The following is an 18,979-nucleotide window of genomic DNA, read 5'->3' on the forward strand; positions in this document are numbered from 1 at the left end:
AAGCCCGTGTGCCCTAGGGCCCACATGCCACGACTACTGAGCCCGTGTGCTACAACTACTGAAGCCTGCATGCCTAGAGCCTATGCTCTGCAGCAAGAGAAGCCACCGCAGTGAGAAGTCCGAGCACCGCAACGAAGAGTAGCCCCTGCTCGCCGCAACTAGAGAAAGCCTGCGCACAACAACGAAGACCCAACGCAGCCAAAAAAAATAAATAAATTCTGGTGCCCTCTTGCTTCAGTGAAAGAGCACTTGGTTAGTGCAAGTTAGTTCAAGTAAAAAGAGTTGATTGAAGGATACATGGACACCTTATGGAATTTAAGGGCAGGGAGTATTGGCTGGGCCTCCTTGGTACTAGAAAACTGTCAGAAACTGAAGGTGTTCACTTCACCCTTTAGGGTCTAACTTATGGTTCTCTTTATATTCTTTCTCTTTTTATAGCATTCTACAACATGGTACAGCATTTGCATTGTTTAGTTTCTTGAGAGTATTTGAATTGCTGTTGGGCACCCACTAGATCTGGTGACCAGTGTGGCCCATGTTGATAGAGTCATTTGTACTAAATGTGGCCATTTAAGGACCACCTTTTTAGCAGAAGATACAGGTTTGTAGAGGATAAGCCTACAGAGAAGAGCAGGTGCAGAAACCCTGTCTGTTATTAATATTTTCACAAAAGAAAGAAAGGTCTAGAAACTAGTTGTGTGTTTATTAGCCCAGTTCCCCAAACTGAAACTTCTAGCATTACTTGATGGCAGAATGCCCTGATAGCATGCTAACTTTTTATGAGAAAATAATTCTCTTGGAAGTTGATCCTGCAAATCTAAATTTGTAAGTTTGCTGTTGTCACTTTATAATAAGTATTGAATGTTAATCTTCATCTTCTTTTGAATTTCTTCCAGAGATATGAAGACTATGGAATGGCTCCCCCATCAGGCCCATTACCAAGGTAAGGTTTTTAGGAGAAAATGTATCAGGACTTTCTCACATATGCTGTTTCTTAAATTTTGCAGATTTGTTTCTTTTAGCTAATGTGAGCAGATGAAAAACTCTTGAGTTGTGTGTTATCTTGATCTAACCAGAAGAGGGGGAAAAAAGTTGGAATTTAAGTCCTGCTTCCAGTAGTGACAGACTAGATAATTTGCTGATGATAACTGGAAAAGCTAGACAAGATTTAAAAATAAAAACAAAAAACCAGGTGGCTGACAGGGCAGTGAAGCAGTATGGGGCCAAGATCTAGCAAATCCAGAGAGATGAGCCCTGCCTTTCTCCCGCGGATACCTGCTGATTCCAGAGGAGGTGACTGAGAAGCTGAGCAAAACTTTTGACGGACTCATGAGGCTTGCTTAAAAATGCACCATATTGAAAGTTGTGTGGTACATGTAAAGCCATGTTAGTGGGGCACTTTGATGCCTTGAAAGAATCAAAATATATTTGAAAAGAAAAATGGCTGAAAATCAATAATCTAAGTGTCTGTCTCAATGTTAAAAAAAAGACCTAATAAACCTAGGGAAGTAGAAGGAAGGAAATAATAAAAATAAGAATAGAAATTAATGAAGTAGAAAACAAATACCATACTAGAGAGGACCAACAAAGCTGAAAGTTAGTTCTTTGAAAAATTCCTAGAAAGAGAAAACCTGAATAGTCCTATAACTATTGAGATTAAAGTCATTATTAAAATTCTTCCCACAAAGGAAACTTCAGGGCCAGGTGGCTTCAACAGTGAATTCTACCAAACACTGAAGGAGTAAAAGATACCAATGTCATACAAACTCTTCTAAAGAACAGAAAAAAGAGAAAACACTCCTCAACTCATTTTATGAGACCAGCATAACTTTGATACCAAAGACAAGAAGGACAAGGACATTGTAAGAAAGGAAACATTAAGGGCCAGTTTCACTCCTGACCATAGATGCCAAAAATTTGAAACTATACATTAGCAAGTATATCCAGCAATATAATCAATAGGATATCTATCATATCATAATCAAATTGGATTTTTTTCCAGCATTGCAAGAGTAGTTTAAAATTTTTAAAAATCATTGTAATTCTCCACTTTGCGGTGAATAAAGGAGAAAAATGTTCTCATTTCAATAGATACAACATTTGATAAAGTTCAACATCCATACATGGTAAAAATCTTAGCAAACACAGGATAGGAGCAGACTGATAGTAATCTGATAATAAGGTATCTTGGCAAATATTGCTTAATGGTGAAATGTTAAAAGCTTTCCTCTTGAGAGCAAGAGCGAGACAAAGAGGCCGGCTTGCATCACTTCCATTCGGCATTGCCCTGTGGGGTCCTGGCCAGTGTAATAAGGCAAGAAAAAGAAACAAAAGGAGTAAGGAATTCAAAGAGAGAAATAATACTGTTATTATTCACAGATGATATAATTTTGTAGCAGAAAAAACTAAAATGTCAACTCATGAATTGTTAGAAGTAAGTGACTTTAGCAAGATGGCTAAATAGCAAGATAGTTAAATTACAAGGTAGCTGGATACGAAGATTACAGAGATCAGTATACAGCATTATAAGACCAGTATACAAAAATCTGTTCTGTTTATGAGCAGTTACAGAAAATAAACAATTTTAAAGATACTATGTAAAATAGCGTTCAAAAATATAAAATACCTCAGGATAAATCTAACTGAAGATATTCAAGCCTTCTAAAGAAAGATATTCATGGATTGTGCAACTCAGTATTTTTTAAATGTCAGTTCTCCCCCAGTGATCTATAGATTTATTGCAGTCCCATTCACAATCCCAGTAGTTTGTTGGGTTTTTTAATACATGGAAGTTGACAAACTCACTCTGAAATGTATGTGGAAATGCAAAGGGCCAAGAACAGCCAAGACACTTTGAGAAAGAAGAATAAGATGTTAGGATTGTTCTAAATGTTATAAATTACTGTCAGGGAATTAAGAGTGTGGTATAAAGCAAGACAAATAGACCATTAGAACAGAAGAGAGGGTTGGTAATTCAGACCCACATGTGAATAGACAGTTGATTTATTTCAGTGAAGGAATTGTAGATAAACAGATTTAGTCTCAGAAATCATATTCAACTATCCCTTTAATGATCGGAAGTCACACAGAAGTAGGAATGTTATCTGCTTCCTCCTTACTTTTTCTTTTTTAAAAAATTTTTTTATTATTTATTTATTTTTGGTTGCATTGGATCTTTGTTGCCGCGTGCGGGCTTTCTCTAGTTGTGGCAAGCGGGGGCTACTCTTTGTTGCGGTGTGTGGCTTCTCACTGCGGTGGCTTCTCTCGTTGGGGAGCACGAGCTCTAGGTGCCCAGGCTTCAGTAGTTGTGGCACGTGGGCTCAGTAGTTGTGGCTCGCGGACTCTAGAGCCCAGGCTCAGTAGTTGTGGCGCACGGGATTAGCTGCTCCACGGCATGTGGGATCTTCTCGGACCTGGGCTCAAAGCCGTATCCCCTGCATTGGCAGGCGGGTTCTTAACCACTGCGCCACCAGGGAAACCCACTTTTTCTTTATTTTTCTTTTATTTGCCCTCATTTTCAGCAGGGTTTCTTTTATTTTTCCCCAACCCTCCTCCCCCACCAAGGCAGTGCTTTGTGGTCCAAAAGCAACAAAGGGAACAGGTGGAGATTAGGTGATCCCGGGCAGAAGCTAATGATAGGGGGACCAGGTGACCTGATTTGCCCAGTTCTGTCCTAATTTACAGCTGTTGTTCAGCGTAATTATTAATAAATTTCACTCTCAAAAGTGTTCTGGTTTGGATAGTAAATTTTACGGTCACCCAAGAAAAAAGATTCTAGAGTATTTGGAGTGCACTGAACTATCTGAGCACACAATTTAGGATTAAAAGGATGCAAATGTAGGCAGGAGGGTGCTTATTGACTGGGTAAAGCAGAAATAAGTAAAGGACAAGAGATAGTTCCTGGGTGGATGGTCCAGAGATTATGATTAGGTTAGGTGAGCTCAGTTTACAGATCTGGAAGAAGGAGTGTGCATTGGCTAAGCTCTTAGATATGTAAGGCCAGAGAGGTCAGACATCTGTTTCCGAGGTCAATCTAAAACAGCAGCATTTATTTAAAGAGATTAATATAGGTAGCCTGAATTTCAGTTTATGAGCTGTACTCCAGAAATCACAGTATAGAATAAGGGCAAGTTGGTGTACTTTCTCATCGAACAGGTATAATCTGTTAATTACTAGTTAACTGTCATTTGCAAGAAACTGTAATTAAATTATCATCTTTTTTTATTCTTAAATTTCTTTAGAAGAGTGGTTCTCAGGGTGAGATTCTTAGATCCCTAGAAGGTCCTTGAGAACCGTTCAGGGAGGTCTGTCAGGTCAAAACTATTTTTTATAATAATATTGTTATCTGACTTCTCTCATTCAGTTGACCCTTGCACCAAGGTGCGAAAGCAATGGTGGGTGAAACTGGTGCCTTAGCATGAATCCAGACGGTGGCACCCAGCTGTTGACGGACTCGCTCCAGTGTTCTTCACTGCTGGGCAATCACAGCTTTTTTTTTTTTTTTTTTTTTTTTTTGCGGTACGCGGGCCTCTCACTGCTGTGACCTCTCCCGTTGTGGAGCACAGGCTCTGGACGCGCAGGCTCAGCGGCCGTGGCTCACGGGCCTAGCCGCTCCGCAGCATGTGGGATCTTCCCGGACCGGGGCACGAACCCGTGTCCCCTGCATCGGCAGGCGGACTCTCAACCACTGCGCCACCAGGGAAGCCCCACAGCTTTTTTTTAAATGCCAGTTTTATGTTAGTATGTTATTGATGAAGTAGTAAAAATTAATTTTATTAAACCTAGACCCTTGAGTCTCTAACAGTCTGGGTGACAAAAGAGGAGATGCATATAAAGCACTTCTGCTGAATATGGCCTTTTGAAGAAAGGCACTTGTTCACTTGTTTGAGTTGAGAATTGAACTAACTGGTGCCGTGTTTTTGCTTGAACAAACAGCCAGCGGGCTTGGGTGTTTGGCCTCGAAAATGAACCTGTCACTTCAAGGAAAACAACTGACAACATTTGTTGCCAATAATAAAATTGAGCTTTCAGGTGAAAATTAGAATTTTGGAAACTTGTCTGCCACCGTGCAATTGACAGCTTCCTAATACTTAAAGCCTTCTCTGATGAGCTCAACAGTGATTATTAATGAATGTGATTTGGGGTTACTGTAAAATAAAATGTGTCAATAAAATAAAAGTCTGCATAACTCATTGAACCAATATTTTCCAAATGACCAATGTCGTAAAACCGTGCATAGGTCTATTCAAAGTGCAAGAAAGACCAGTGGTTTTAATGTAACAGAGATGAAAAGTTCATTGATACTGTTTCAGAGTCTGTATTGCCACTCACCTTAAGGAAATATTGTTGAGTTCTGATGTGGTTTCAAAGAAGAATATTTAACGGAAATACTATTTGAATATTATCTGGAAAGGCTATTAAAATCTTCCTCCTTTTCCCAACTACATATTTATGTGAGGTGAGCTTTTCTTCTTAAAATAACTGATGGCAACTGATTGAATACAAAGTTTATGAGAATCTAGATGTCTTCTCTTAAGGACATTTTTTTTAAATGTAGAATTCTTCTCATTTAATTTTTTTTGAGGGGGGTGGAAAATATAGTTAATTTTATAAAAAATGTTGACATGTAATAGGTTTAATAATGTTATTTTTAAATGAATTTTTAATTTTTTCAGTTTTAATTTTGAACATGAAAACTATCTATAGGTACGGTACGCATAAACAAAAGCTCTCGGGAGTCCTCATTTTTATGAACTAAATAGTTTGAGAACCCCTGCTTTAGAGCACTGGTTTTTAGCCTTGATGAAGCTCAGGATCATCAGTGGAGCTTTAAAAACTACCAGTGTCTGGGTCTCACGTCTAAAGAGTCTGTTTTCATTGGTCTCGGGTGCAGCATGGGCTCCCCAGGTAACGCTACCATGCGGCCAAGGTTGAGAACCACCCCTTTAGTTGGGCGCTGGAGGTGAACGGGCCCTGGGGCTTGAGCCACACCCTCTTTGGGTCTGTAAACTAGAGCATTACTTCTTCAGTCATCCAGCAGATTGGACAAGCGTCAGCTGTGTTCCAGCATGTATACTGGATGGCATATGTACTTTTCATAGCACTGGAGATTTGTCAGTGAGCAAATAGAGTCCCTGCCCTCAGAGGGCTCAGAGCCCATCTTTTATTTTCCTAGTTCATTTCCTTCCTTTGGGAGTCTGATGCTTTAATAAGAGGAGCCATTACATGTTAGATAATTTCTTTTGCTATTTTCTCATTTTCTGGAGAATATACAGTTTTATAATGTCATCAAATAACTAGTTTAGGCCAATTCCAAATTTGCGATAATTGGTGGATAATTATCCAGTATGGTCTTTTTGGCAGTTCTTGTATTTTGCATTGTCTGTCAGTCAATCAACAAAACAAAGAATGTATCCTGATAGCCTACATGATTTCCCATACCTTGCAGGTGCTGTGCTTTGCAGTGGGTCTTGTCTCCCTTATTAATTGTTTTGTATTTGAACCTTGTTGCATAGCACTTATACCAAACAATATTCAGACATATTCATTTTTAATCTGGAGCCTGCGTTCTGGGAGAGGAGATGGATAATGAGCCAACAGACAAATAGGTCTTATTTTTCCTTAAGGGCTGAGGGTGGACCTAATAAAGTGCCGGAGTCGGGCAAGTGTGGTCCTGACGCTTGGGTGCGCTTCGCTTTCAGACCAGGTTTCGGCCCCGGTTTGCTGCAGTCTGCGGAGCTGCTGCCTGCTGAGCCCCAGCAGCCCCAGGCCTCGTCTGAAGCCACCTCGTGTGCTGCCCGAGGGATCTACCCTGACGAGGTGTCATCGGTGGCCCGGCCTCGGCCTGTCGGGGGCACCACAGGTACACGTGGCTATTTACCTTGCGTTTCTTTTTAGCTAACTTCTGCAGAGATCATTTTCGACTTCCCAGAGCATCAGCATCCCGTTACTGGCCTCTTCCGCCGGTAAGAGCCGCGTCCCCTCGGATCCCGGTAAAGATGTAGGGCTAGGGAGGTAGGAAAGGAGAGAGTGGCTGAGATCCCAAGACTGATGGCCTCTGGTTTGTTCCTGAGTAAGTGTCTCGAAAACAGTCCCTTCACATGGAATTCACACCCACACCTCTTCCAGGGAAAACGTTTCTGAAGTCTTACAGTGAACTGAAAGACCTCTTTCTGAGTGCTTGCAGTGGCACGAAAACAGGCGTTTATTTTAAAGAGGCACTTGTCCAGTTTGTAATAAGCAACCTGAAAGTTGATGGAAAGTGACCAGAGGGAGATTTGTGTTTTATTTGGTCATTTCTGGGAGGGTATAACCACTGTTTTCTCCTTGAGCCTTACCTCCCTCATTTTTTCCCTTCTACCTTTATTAATAATCATCTTTTTCTCGTTCTAAAGTGTCCTTGTCATTATCCCATGCCTCTATGCCTGTCCCTTCCCTGCTGTCACGCATGGGCAGAGTCGGCAGTGGAGGGCCTGGGGAAGCTGGTGGCCACATGGAACTGTTCTAGGTTTTTTTCCACCTCCTCTTTCATGTCATCATTAAAAGAACAATCTTAGTGCCATTTGTGAGTAACCAGTGCAGTCCTTTACTTGGCAGTTCAACAGTGAAAGGTCACATTTTCTGAAGTTGTCTTCTGATTCATTACTAAACTTTTAAGTCTTGGCACACTGCTTTTCTTTACTTTTAGTATTTAGGTTTGCTTTAATTACCTGTGGGAAGTCAAATAAAATCTATACCAGATTATCTCCACAGAGGAAATAAAAGTTCTCAGTTTATGTTCTTGAAAGAACATGAAGTGCCCAATTCCTGGAGCTCTTGAAGCCGGAGAGAAAATATGTTTTATTTTTAAAGGATTCTAAAATATATTTTAACTAGTTGTTTGGGAAACGTTACACATAATGTGGTTTACTTGTAAAACTACAATATTTAGTATATTCAGTGTAAAGATACAGGGAATTTTTTTTCAGACCAAAATTAAAATTTTTCATATATTCAGTTTTGCTTTTTTAGAAAAAGAGCTATAAATACTAATATTTTAACAATCTTTTTTGTCAGTTTTTGAGATACATGTAGAAATTTGAGGAAAGGAAGAGCCCTTAGAATTTTGGTAAAGCAAAAAAGGTATAATGGTTTCTGAATTGAGTATCCTCAATAATTATATCCAGATTAGGAATAAATTTATTTTCAGAAAATGAGAAGAAAAGAAAAAAAATACATTTGTCTCAGAGTCTCCTGGGAATTTTGTGATACTAGTTGAACCCACAACAAATCCTCATCAAGTTCAGTAGATGCTTGACGTTTATGAGGGATTCATTCTGAGATCTTTGTAAATCCCCAAATTTTCAAACACTGCTAGACCTCATAGTTGATTTCCCTCATCAGTCCAACAGAAGTGTAAGTGGACCAGCTAAGAGACCCTTTCCAGACCCATAATGAGAGACACTGCTGGTTGTTGACACACAGCACCCAGCATGGCTGAGCTGATATTCTGACAAAGCAGTTGGCCGGTCAGCCTCCACCAGGTTGCATGAGACCCAATCTTGTGCCCCAGATTACAAATCACTGTTGCATGTCATGAAACTTCATCTCATGAATAGTTGATACTATGAACGCTGATTTGTGCATATCACTCAGTGTTCCCCGAGCTCTTTCCATTTCTTTCTTTTTTTTTTTTCTTTCTGTTTCTTGTACAGCTACTCTAAAAAGTCCTCAGAGTTCATTATTACTCTGTCTTACTGCATTTTATTACCAGGGCTCAGAGCCCATCTTTTATTTTCCTAGTTCATTTCCTTCCTTTGGGAGTCTGATGCTTTAATAAGAGGAGCCATTACATGTTAAATAATTTCTTTTGCTATTTTCTCATTTTCTGGAGAATATACAGTTTTATAATGTCATCAAATAACTAGTTTAGGCCAATTCCAAATTTGCGATAATTGATGGATAATTATCCAGTATGGTCTTTTTGGCAGTTCTTGTATTTTGCATTGTCTGTCAGTCAGTCAACAAAACAAAGAATGTATCCTGATAGCCTACATGATTTCCCATACCTTGCAGGTGCTGTGCTTTGCAGTGGGTCTTGTTTCCCTTATTAATTGTTTTGTATTTGAACCTTGTTGCATAGCACTTATACCAAACAATATTCAGGCATATTCAATTTTAATCTGAAGGAATATAGAAATTATATGTATGAAATATTTGAAGAGGAAGTTATTTTCTAAAAATTTGCCATAAGAGATTAAATTGTATAAAAATTTGAAATGGAAAAAATACTAAGATATACTAGAAAAGTTACTTTTCTGACTATGTAAAATTATCAAATATGTATATGTCTAAAACTTACCAAAAGCAAAAGGAAAGTAGTACCTAGGAAGATTTATAGCAGATATGACCAAGAGGTAAGCTTATTATAGAGAATGGCTCATAAATTGATAAATGGGCATACTGCAAAAGATAAACAGGCAAAGGACAGAAAGAAGGAATGCACAAAAGAAATGCGTGTGTATCATATGAAAGTAAACATGAAAAATGTCCAGTTTTGAAAATGATTAAAGAAATGCAAATTAAAACCATGATGAGCCACCATTTCAATCATGAAATTGTTTTTATGATAATGTGATGTGGCGAAATTAGCGTTCGGTTTCTTTATCTGTACAATGGGGATAACTTTAGTACTTACCTCTTATGGTTATTTGATGATTGAAGAAGATAACAAATGTAAAGTGCTTAAAATAGTGCGTGGCATACAACAAATTTTAATAAATATTAGCGGCCATTATTATTACTATTGTATTATTTCCGGTGATGGTGTAAATCGTTAAACTTTCGGAAAGCAGCTTGGCAGTATAACTTCATGAGCCTTTGATTTGATAAGTTTGGGAATATAGGCTCCCCTCACTGAAGAAATGCAAAATACTGGAGAAAAACTACATGTACAAAGATGTTTATTGGAGCCTTATTCAGAATAGCAAACAACTGTGAGCTCCCTCAATGCCCAGTTATAAGGGCATCAGTAGTAAACTGTACAGCTATTGAAAATGAAGAGCTCAGATAGAGCCAGAAAAAGGGAATTTACGATTTCCTGGTTGCCTCCTGTGCATTTGGTACTTGACCTATTTTATCTCTTTTAATCCTTGAAATAACACTGTGAGGTAGACTTTTTAACTTCATTTGAAAAGTGAGGCGTTGAGGCTCAGCTGGAGTGATTACTGGGTGTCCGAGGTCACAGGACTTGTCAGTGGCTGAGCTGCAATGCAAACCCAGGCTTGCTCGGGGTGATGGGCCACTTGAATCATGGGGGAGCTTGTGCTGTCTCGTTAAGTGAACAAAGCAAGATACAGAATCCTGCCTGAACTGTGACCTCAACTACTGTTACAATTTTAACACAAAGGTATGCTTTTCTCCCTATGCAGCTGTCTGAACATTTATAAGTGATGGGGAACACTGTGCTGCATTTCTGTTCTTTGCAACATTTGCTCAAACAATGTCTGTTGGGCAAACAGTACTGATAGTTCTAATAGTTTTAATACTGTTATGAATCTTCAGTAACTGACAAGCACTCCTGCAGAGTACGTTTTTAAAAATGTATTTGATTAACAGAGGCTGTTAATTAGGCAACTAGAGTAGGAGTAGACTTGAAGATGGAGGGGGCCACCTCCCTTATCTCTGTGAAAACCCTGAACCTTTGTGGGACCAGTCTGAGCATCACAGATGAATTAGATGATCCTAGGAGCATTTGTAAATTGGTATTTTATTTCACAGTGTTTAAAGATCTGTTTTTCCTCCCTCCATCTGTTGAAAAGAGATATTTCCGTATGCCGAAGTTGATGGGGGAGAAAAATATGTTGTTTAAAGCCTGGCTTTCACAGCCACACAAGGCCATAGTGAGTCTGAGTGTAGAATGAGTGCTAGAGATCATCTGTCTTTGCTATCAAGTATACCTCAATGAGAAGGCTGGGTGGGTGGCGTTAAATTTTTAATTATGATATGACTAAGTTATGAAAACAATGTGAGTGTAACAAAAATGTACTTTAACATTCTGAATTCACACTCTGCCCGTTAAGGAAACAAAAGCATATTGTATTTTCAGCCCCTTGTTAGTCTGAAAGCCATAAGCAAGAACCAGGTTTCAGCTTCTTCGTGGCTCCAACAGCTTTCACTCCTTTTTTCTGAATCGATAAGGTCATCCTTATTTGTAGCCTCTACAGAAATGAATGGAAGGGCCCTCTGTTATGCCCTTTATTCCCAGTCCTTTGATGTCTGGCTGGGAAAATATGAACATCACTATTAGCCACTGTATTGAAAGAAAGTAAAAGCCTGCAAACCCAGAAACTCATGGTCTGTTTTTCTTAGGAAATGTCTTCTCTGGAGGTAGAATTGGTGCCACGTTTGAGCAATGCTCGTATCCCCAGGGCGTGCTGTGGTCAGAACCGAAGTGTCTTACTGGGCAGCCTCACCCCCCTACCAGTGTTCACTGGGCCACTCATTGTGTTCCTCCAGGCTCCCAGATCCAGCACCTGACACAGGTGGGAATTGCCAGCAGAATTGGAGCTCAGCCAGTGGAAATCCAACCAGGCAGAGGCAGCCAGTATGGGGGACCAGGCTGGCCTTCGTACGGGGAGGATGAAGCTGGCCGGAGAGAGGCTGTGAGTACCTTGTGTTGGGATCGTCATTGAGAATTCAGACATCATAACTTAGTGTAGCTGCTGCTGCTTCTGCTCGGGGGATCTCTTTTTAAAACCTACATAAAGTTTTAACTCCCCTCACTTTTTTCCCCCTTGAGTGTGTTTTTTTCTTGCAGTTTGTAGATGGGAAATTCCCTCTGACCAGAGTGGGAGAGTATTGGCAATGAAATTTGGGAAAGTATATAATTTTTCTTCAGGTAGCTTTCAGGCTTGAAGTAGTGAGTTTTAAAAAATAACTTAAGAGGGCGGAGTCAACATGGTGGTGTGGGAAGACACCAAGTTAGCGTCTCCTCACAACTAGGGCACCTGCTGGCTGCTGGTGGGGACCCTGATGTCCAAGGAGATGGGAGGAACCCCCAAGTGAACCGGTAGGATGTGGGGGGACAGAGGGGGAAGGAGAAATGGAGGCCAGGCAGGATTGGTGTCCCTGAGGCTGGGGAGATCAGGAGGGGCAGGCGGGAGGGGCCCTCCAGGAGGTGCGGGAGAGGAGCGGAGGGCGATTGCCCCGCCCACTCGGGCATGGGGAGCCTGCTGGACTACCAGATGAGGTTCCCTGCCCTCTGAGAACAGGGTTGGGGGGCATGCCTGGGCCCCTTCTGTTCCTTGAGCCTAAGCCCTGCCCCCCACAGCCCCCAGGGCCTTTTCCAGCCCTGTGGGTCCTCAACATAGGCCCTGCCCACTTGCCCAAACCTAGCCCTTGCTTAGGCCCCACCCTCCACAGCCAAGGCCTTTTCCCTGTTTTTTCTTTTTTTTTCTTTCTTTCTTTCTTTTTTTTTCTCTCTTCTCCCTCCTCCTCTTTTTTTACTGTTGTGGTTCCATTGTACCTTCCGGTTGTTGATTCATCTATATTTTTATTTTTATATTCTTTCTAACATATGTTAGTTTCCTAGTCTAATTTTATTTTTTACTTTGTTATTGTTCTCTCTCTCTCTTTTTTTTTTGCCACCCCACGTGGCTTGCGGGATCTTGGTTCATGAGCTGGGAACCAGGCCGAAGCTCCTGCGGTGGGAGCTCCATGTCAGAACCACTGGATAGCAAATAACCTCAGACCCCAGGGAAGAACCATTGGAGTGAGGTCTCACGGGGTCTCTCATCTCAGCACCAAGACCCAGCGCTACCCGATAGCCTACAAACTCCAGCGTTGGAAGCCTCAGGCCAAACAACCAGTAAAACAGGATCACAATCCCATTCATTAAAAAAAAAAAAAATGAGACAGCCAAAAAATATGTCACAGATGAAGGAACAAGGTAAAAACCTACGAGACCAAATAAATGAAGAGGAAATAGGCAATCTACCTGAAAAAGAATTCACAGTAATGATAGTAAAGATGATCCAGAATCTCAGAAATAGAATGGAGGCACGGATTGAGAAAATAGAAGAAATGTTTAACAAAGATCTAGAAGAACTAAAGAACAAACAGATGAACAACACAATAACTGAAACGAAAAATACATTAGAAGGAATCAATAACAATAACTGAGGCAGAAGAACGGATAAGTGAGCTGGAAGACAAAATGGTGGAAATAATTGCTGAGGAACAGAATAAGGAAAAAAGAATGGAAAGAAGACATTCTCAGAGACCTCTGGGACAACAGTAAACGCACCAACATTCGAATTATAGGGGTCCCAGAAGAAGAAGAGAAAAAGAAAGGGTCTGAGAAAATATTTGAAGAGATTATAGTCGAAACTTCCCTAACATGGGGAAGGAAATAGTCACCCAAGTCCAGGAAGCACAGAGTCCCATATAGGATAAACCCTAGGAAAAACGCACCAAGACACATATTAATCAAAGTAACAAAAATTAAATTCAAAGAAAAAATATTAAAAGCAGCAAGGGAAAACAAAAAATAACATACAAAGGAACCCCCATAAGGTTATCAGCTGATTTTTCAGCAGAAACTCTGCAGGCCAGAAGGGAGTGGCTGGGTATACTTAAAGTGATGAAAGAGAAAAACCTACAATCAAGATGACTCTACCCAGCAAGGATCTCATTCAGATTCGATGGAGAAATCAAAAGCTTTTCAGACAAGCAAAAGCTAAGAGACTTCAGCACCACCAAACCAGCTTTACAACAGATGCTAAAGAAACTTCTCTAGGCGGGAAACACAAGAGGAGAAAAGGACCTACAAAACCAAACCCAAAACAATTAAGAAAATGGTAATAAGAATATACATAATAATAACCTTGAAAGTAATTGGATTAAATGCCCCAACCAAAAGACACAGATACAAAAACAATACCCATATAAAATGGGTCTGAATGGATACAAAAACAAGACCTATATATATGCTGTCTACAAGAGATCCACTTCAGACCTAGGGACACGTACAGACTGAAGGTGAAGGGATGGAAAAAGATATTCCATGCAAATGGAAATCAAAAGAAAGCTAGAGTAGCAATACTCGTATCTGATAAAATAGAGTTTAAAATAAAGACTATTACAATACAGAGAAGGACACTACATAATGATCAAAGGATCAATCCAAGAAGAAGATATGACAATTATAAATGTTTATGCACCCAATATAGGAGCACCTCAATACATAAGGCAAATGCTAACAACCATGAAAGGAGAAACCAACCGTAGCACAATAATAGTAGGGGACTTTAACATTCCACTTAACACCAATGGACAGATCATCCAAACAGAAAATAAGGAAACACAAGCTTTAAATGACACAATAGACCAGATAGATTTAATTGATATTTATAGAACATTCCACCCCAAAGTGGCAGAATACACTTTCTTCTCAAGTGCACATGGAACATTCTCAGGATAGATCACATCTTGGGTCACAAATCAAGCCTCAGAAAATTTAAGAAAATTGAAATCATATCAAGCATCTTTTCTGACCACAATGCTATGAGATTGGAAATCAGTTACAGGGAAAAATCTGTAAAAAACACAAATACATGGAGGCTAAACAGTGCTCTACTAAGTTACCAAGAGATCACTGAAGAAATCAAAGAAGAAATAAAAAAATACATAGAAACAAATGATAACGAAAACACAATGACCCAAAACCTATGGGATGTAGCAAAAGCAGTTCTAAGAGGGAAGTTTATAGCAATTCAGTCTCACCTCAAGGAAAATAAAAATCTCAAACAATCCACCCCTACACTTAAAACAACTAGAGGAAGAACAAAGAAAACCCAAAGTCAGTAGAAGAAAGAAATCATAAAAATCAGAGCAGAAATAAATGAAATAGAAACAAAGAAAACAGCAGCTAAGATCAATAAAACTAAAAGCTGGTTCTTTGAGAAGATACTTATCAAGAAAAAAAGGGAGAGGATGCAAATCAATAAACTTAGAAATGAAAAAGGAGAAATCACAACTGACACTGTAGAAATACAAAGGATTATAAGAGACTACTACAAACAACTATATGCCAGTAAAATGGACAACCACGAAGAAATGGACAAATTCTTGGAAAGATACAATTTTCCAAGACTGAACCAGGAAGAATTAGAAAATATAAACAAACCTATCACAAATAATGAAATTGAAACCGTAATTAAAAATCTTCCAACAAACAAAAGTCCAGGACCAGATGGCTTCACAGGCAAATTCTATCAAACATTTAGAGAAGAGCTAACACTGATCCTTCTCAAACTCTTCCAAAAAATTGCAGAGGGAGAAACACTCCCAAATTCATTCTATGAATCCACAATCACCCGGATACCAAAACCAGCAAAAGATGTCACACAAAAAAATTATAGACCAATATCACTGATGAAGATAGATGCAAAAATCCTGAACAAAATACTAGCAAACAGAATGCAACAACACATTAAAAGATTCATGCACCATGATCAAGTAGGATTTATCCCAGGGATGCAAGGATTCTTCAGTATATACGTAGATCAATCAATGTGATACACCACATTAACAAATTAAGGAATTAAAACCACATGATCCTCTCAATAGATGCAGAAAAAGCTTTTGACAAAATTCAGTTCAAAATTCATTTATGATAAAAAACTCTCCAGAAAATGGGCATAGAGGGAACCTACCTCAACATAATAAAGGTCATATATGACAAACCCACAACAAGCATCATACTCAGTGGTGAAAAACTGAAAGCATTTCCACTAAGATCAGGAACAAGACAAGGATGACCACTCTTGCCACTCTTATTCAACATAGTTTTGGAAGTCCTAGCCACGGCCATCAGAGAAGAAAAAGAAATAAAAGGAATACAAATTGGAAAAGAAGAAGTAAAACTGTCACTGTTTGCCGATGACATGATACTATACATAGAGAATCCTAAAGATGCCAGCAGAAGACTACTAGAACTAATCAATGAATTTGGTAAGGTTGCAGGATACAAAATTAATGCATATAAATCTCTGGCATTCCTGTACATCAACAATGAAAAATCAGAAAGAGATATTAAGGAAACAATCCCATTTACCATCGCAACAACAACAACAAAATACTTAGGAATAAACCTCCCTAAGGAGGCAAAAGACTTGTACTCATAAAACTATAAAACACTGATGAAAGAAATCAAAGATGACATAAACAGATGGAGAAATATACCATGTGCTTGCATTGGAAGAATCAATATTGTGAAAATGACTATACTACCCAAACCAATCTACAGATTCAGTTTAATCCCTATCAAACTACCAATGGCATTCTTCACAGAATTAGAACAAAAAATTTTGCAATTCGTATGGAAACATAAAAGACCCCGAATAGCCAAAGCAATCTTGAGAAAGAAAAATGGAGTTGGAGAAATCAGGCTCCTTGACTTCAAACAATACCACAAAGCTACAGTAATCAAGACAGTGTGGTACTCGCACAAAAACAGAAATATAGATCAACAGTACAGGATAGAATGCCCAGAGTTAAACCCACGCACATATGGGCACCTAATTTACGACAAGGGAGGCAAGAACATAACAGTGGAGAAAGTACAGCCTCTTCAATAAGTGGTGTTGGGAAAACTGGACAGCTACATGTAAAAGAATGAAATTAGAACATCACCTGACACCATACACAAAAATAAACTCCAAATGGATTAAAGACCTAAATGTAAGACCAGACACTATAAAACTCTTAGAGGAAAACATAGGAAAAACACTCTTTGACATAAACCACAGCAAGATCTTTTTTGACCCACCTCTTAGAGAAATGGAAATAAAAACAGAAATAAACAAATGGGACTTAATTAAATGTAAAAGCTTTTGCACAGCAAAGGAAACCATAAACAAGACAAAAAGACAACCCTCAGAATGGGAGAAAATATTTGCAAATGAAACAATAGACCAAGGATTAATCTCCAAAATATACAAACAGTTCATGGAGCTCAATATCAAAATACAAACAATCCAATTAAAAAAATGGGTGGAAGACCTAAATAGACATTTCACCAAGGAAGACATACAGATGGCCAACAGGCGTGTGAAAAGATGCTCAACATCACTAATCATTAGAGAAATGCAAATCAAAACTACAATGAGGTATCACCTCACAGCAGTCAGAATGGCCATCATCAAAAAATCTACAAACAATAAATGCTGGAAAGGGTGTGGTGAAAAGGGAACCCTCCTGCACTGTTGGGAATGTAAATTGATACAACCACTATGGAGAACAGTATGGAGGTTCCTTAAAAAACTAAAAATAAAGCTACCATATGACCCAGCAACCCCACTACTGGGCATATACCCTGAGAAAACCATAATTCAAAAAGAGACATGTACCACAGTGTCCATTGCAGCTCTATTTACAGTAGCCAGGACATGGAAGCAACCTAAGTGTCCATCAACAGATGAATGGATAAAGAAGATGTGGTGCATATATACAATGGAATATTACTCGGCCATAAAAAGAAACGAAATTGGGTTATTTGTAGTGAGGTGGATGGACCTAGAGTCTGTCATACAGAGTGAAGTATGTCAAAAAGAGAAAAACAAATACTGTATGCTAACACATATATATAGAATGAAAAAAAATGATGCTGATGAACCTAGTTGCAGGACAGGAATAAAGATGTAGTCATAGAGAATGGACTTGAGGACACAGGGTGGGAGGGCAAAGCTGGGGCAAAGTGAGAGTGGCATTGACATATATACACTACCGAATGTAAAATAGTTAGCTAGTGGGAAGCAGCAGCATAGCACAGGGAGATCAGCTCGGTGCTTTGCGATGACCTAGAGGGATGAGATAGGGAGGATGGAAGGGAGGCTCAAGAGAGAGGGGATATGGGGACATATGTATGTGTATGGCTGATTCACTTTGTTGTACAACAGAAACTAACAGTATTGTGAAGCAATTATACTCCAATAAAGATCCATTAAAAAAACTTAAAAATAATAAAAGCAATATTCATTATGAAAAATCTGCAAGAGGCCTAAGAAACAGTTACTTTTTCCTACCATTTTTTTCAATTATGGTCAACATAAAATTTACCGTTTGAACCATTTTTAAGTGTACACCTCAGTGGTTTTAAATGCGTTTGTAATATTATGCAACGATCCCACCATCCATCTCCATAGCTCATTTCGTCTGAAAAACTGAAATTCTATACCCATTAAACCCAAACTCCCCATTCGCCGCTCCCCCCAACTCCAGGCAAGCACCATCCTACTTTCTGCCTCTATAATTTTGACCTTTAAGGAGTGTGTTTGAACCTCTAAAATCTGGACTTGATCTTTGGTGTGATCACTATATAAATATTCTTGATCTCACATACCTCCTTGCTCTCCATTTGAGCTTTATTGTTGGTTTGTTAATGTCATTTCCATTATAACCACTGTGAGTAGGTGCCTTTGCCGTAAGCAAACTGTTTGGGACATCGCAATACATAAGTCATCTTTCGGAGGCTTCTTATCACTGTGGTCACTCCTTGAAAGGAATGGAATCAATACGGGCACCGGTAATTTCTACAAATGCTTTCATTTTTCTCAAGAATTTTATACCGAAGGGGATTAAATTAATGAATTTGAAAACACAAACCAAAATAATATTTTTTGTTTTATCCTCATCACTCTGCCTCAGCTTTCGTTGCGCTTACATGCTTTTCCAGCAGATACAGTACATTCCCTTTGTGACTGGTTGCTTTTACTCAGTGGAAAGAAATTCACTTTAGGATATAATGTTCCCCTGAAAGACACATGGCTATCCTTATAGTCTCAGGTCTCTGCTTTCCATTTGCTGACAGTTTGCTTTTTCTGTGCCCAGCTTAGTTTCCTGAGGTGTTCTGGGTTTTCCCGTCAAATCCGACATGCACTTTTAGAGGGCCTCTCGGTCATGATGTGGAGAAGTGAAATGTAGAAGTTTTTCTAGGGCT

General features: G+C 39.3%; 1 protein-coding gene across 4 annotated transcripts in view; it reads left to right on the forward strand.

Annotated features, from left to right (window-relative positions):
• KIAA1549 (KIAA1549 ortholog) overlaps positions 1–18,979 on the forward strand; it is a 151,420-nt gene that overhangs the window by 125,651 nt on the left and 6,790 nt on the right. For all 4 annotated transcript variants that reach the window (XR_007479353.1, XR_007479352.1, XM_033432375.2 and 1 more), the window contains exons 17-19: positions 897–943; positions 6,702–6,862; positions 11,497–11,642. Coding sequence is in view for 2 of the 4 variants with exons in the window: in XM_033432375.2 (XP_033288266.1) it covers positions 897–943; positions 6,702–6,862; positions 11,497–11,642 (354 nt within the window). In the remaining 2 variants the exon portion in view is untranslated. The remainder of the gene's footprint in view (positions 1–896; positions 944–6,701; positions 6,863–11,496; positions 11,643–18,979) is intronic.

The sequence above is a fragment of the Orcinus orca genome, chromosome 9, assembly GCF_937001465.1.
Source record: "Orcinus orca chromosome 9, mOrcOrc1.1, whole genome shotgun sequence".
Classification (NCBI taxonomy): Eukaryota; Metazoa; Chordata; class Mammalia; order Artiodactyla; family Delphinidae; genus Orcinus; species Orcinus orca.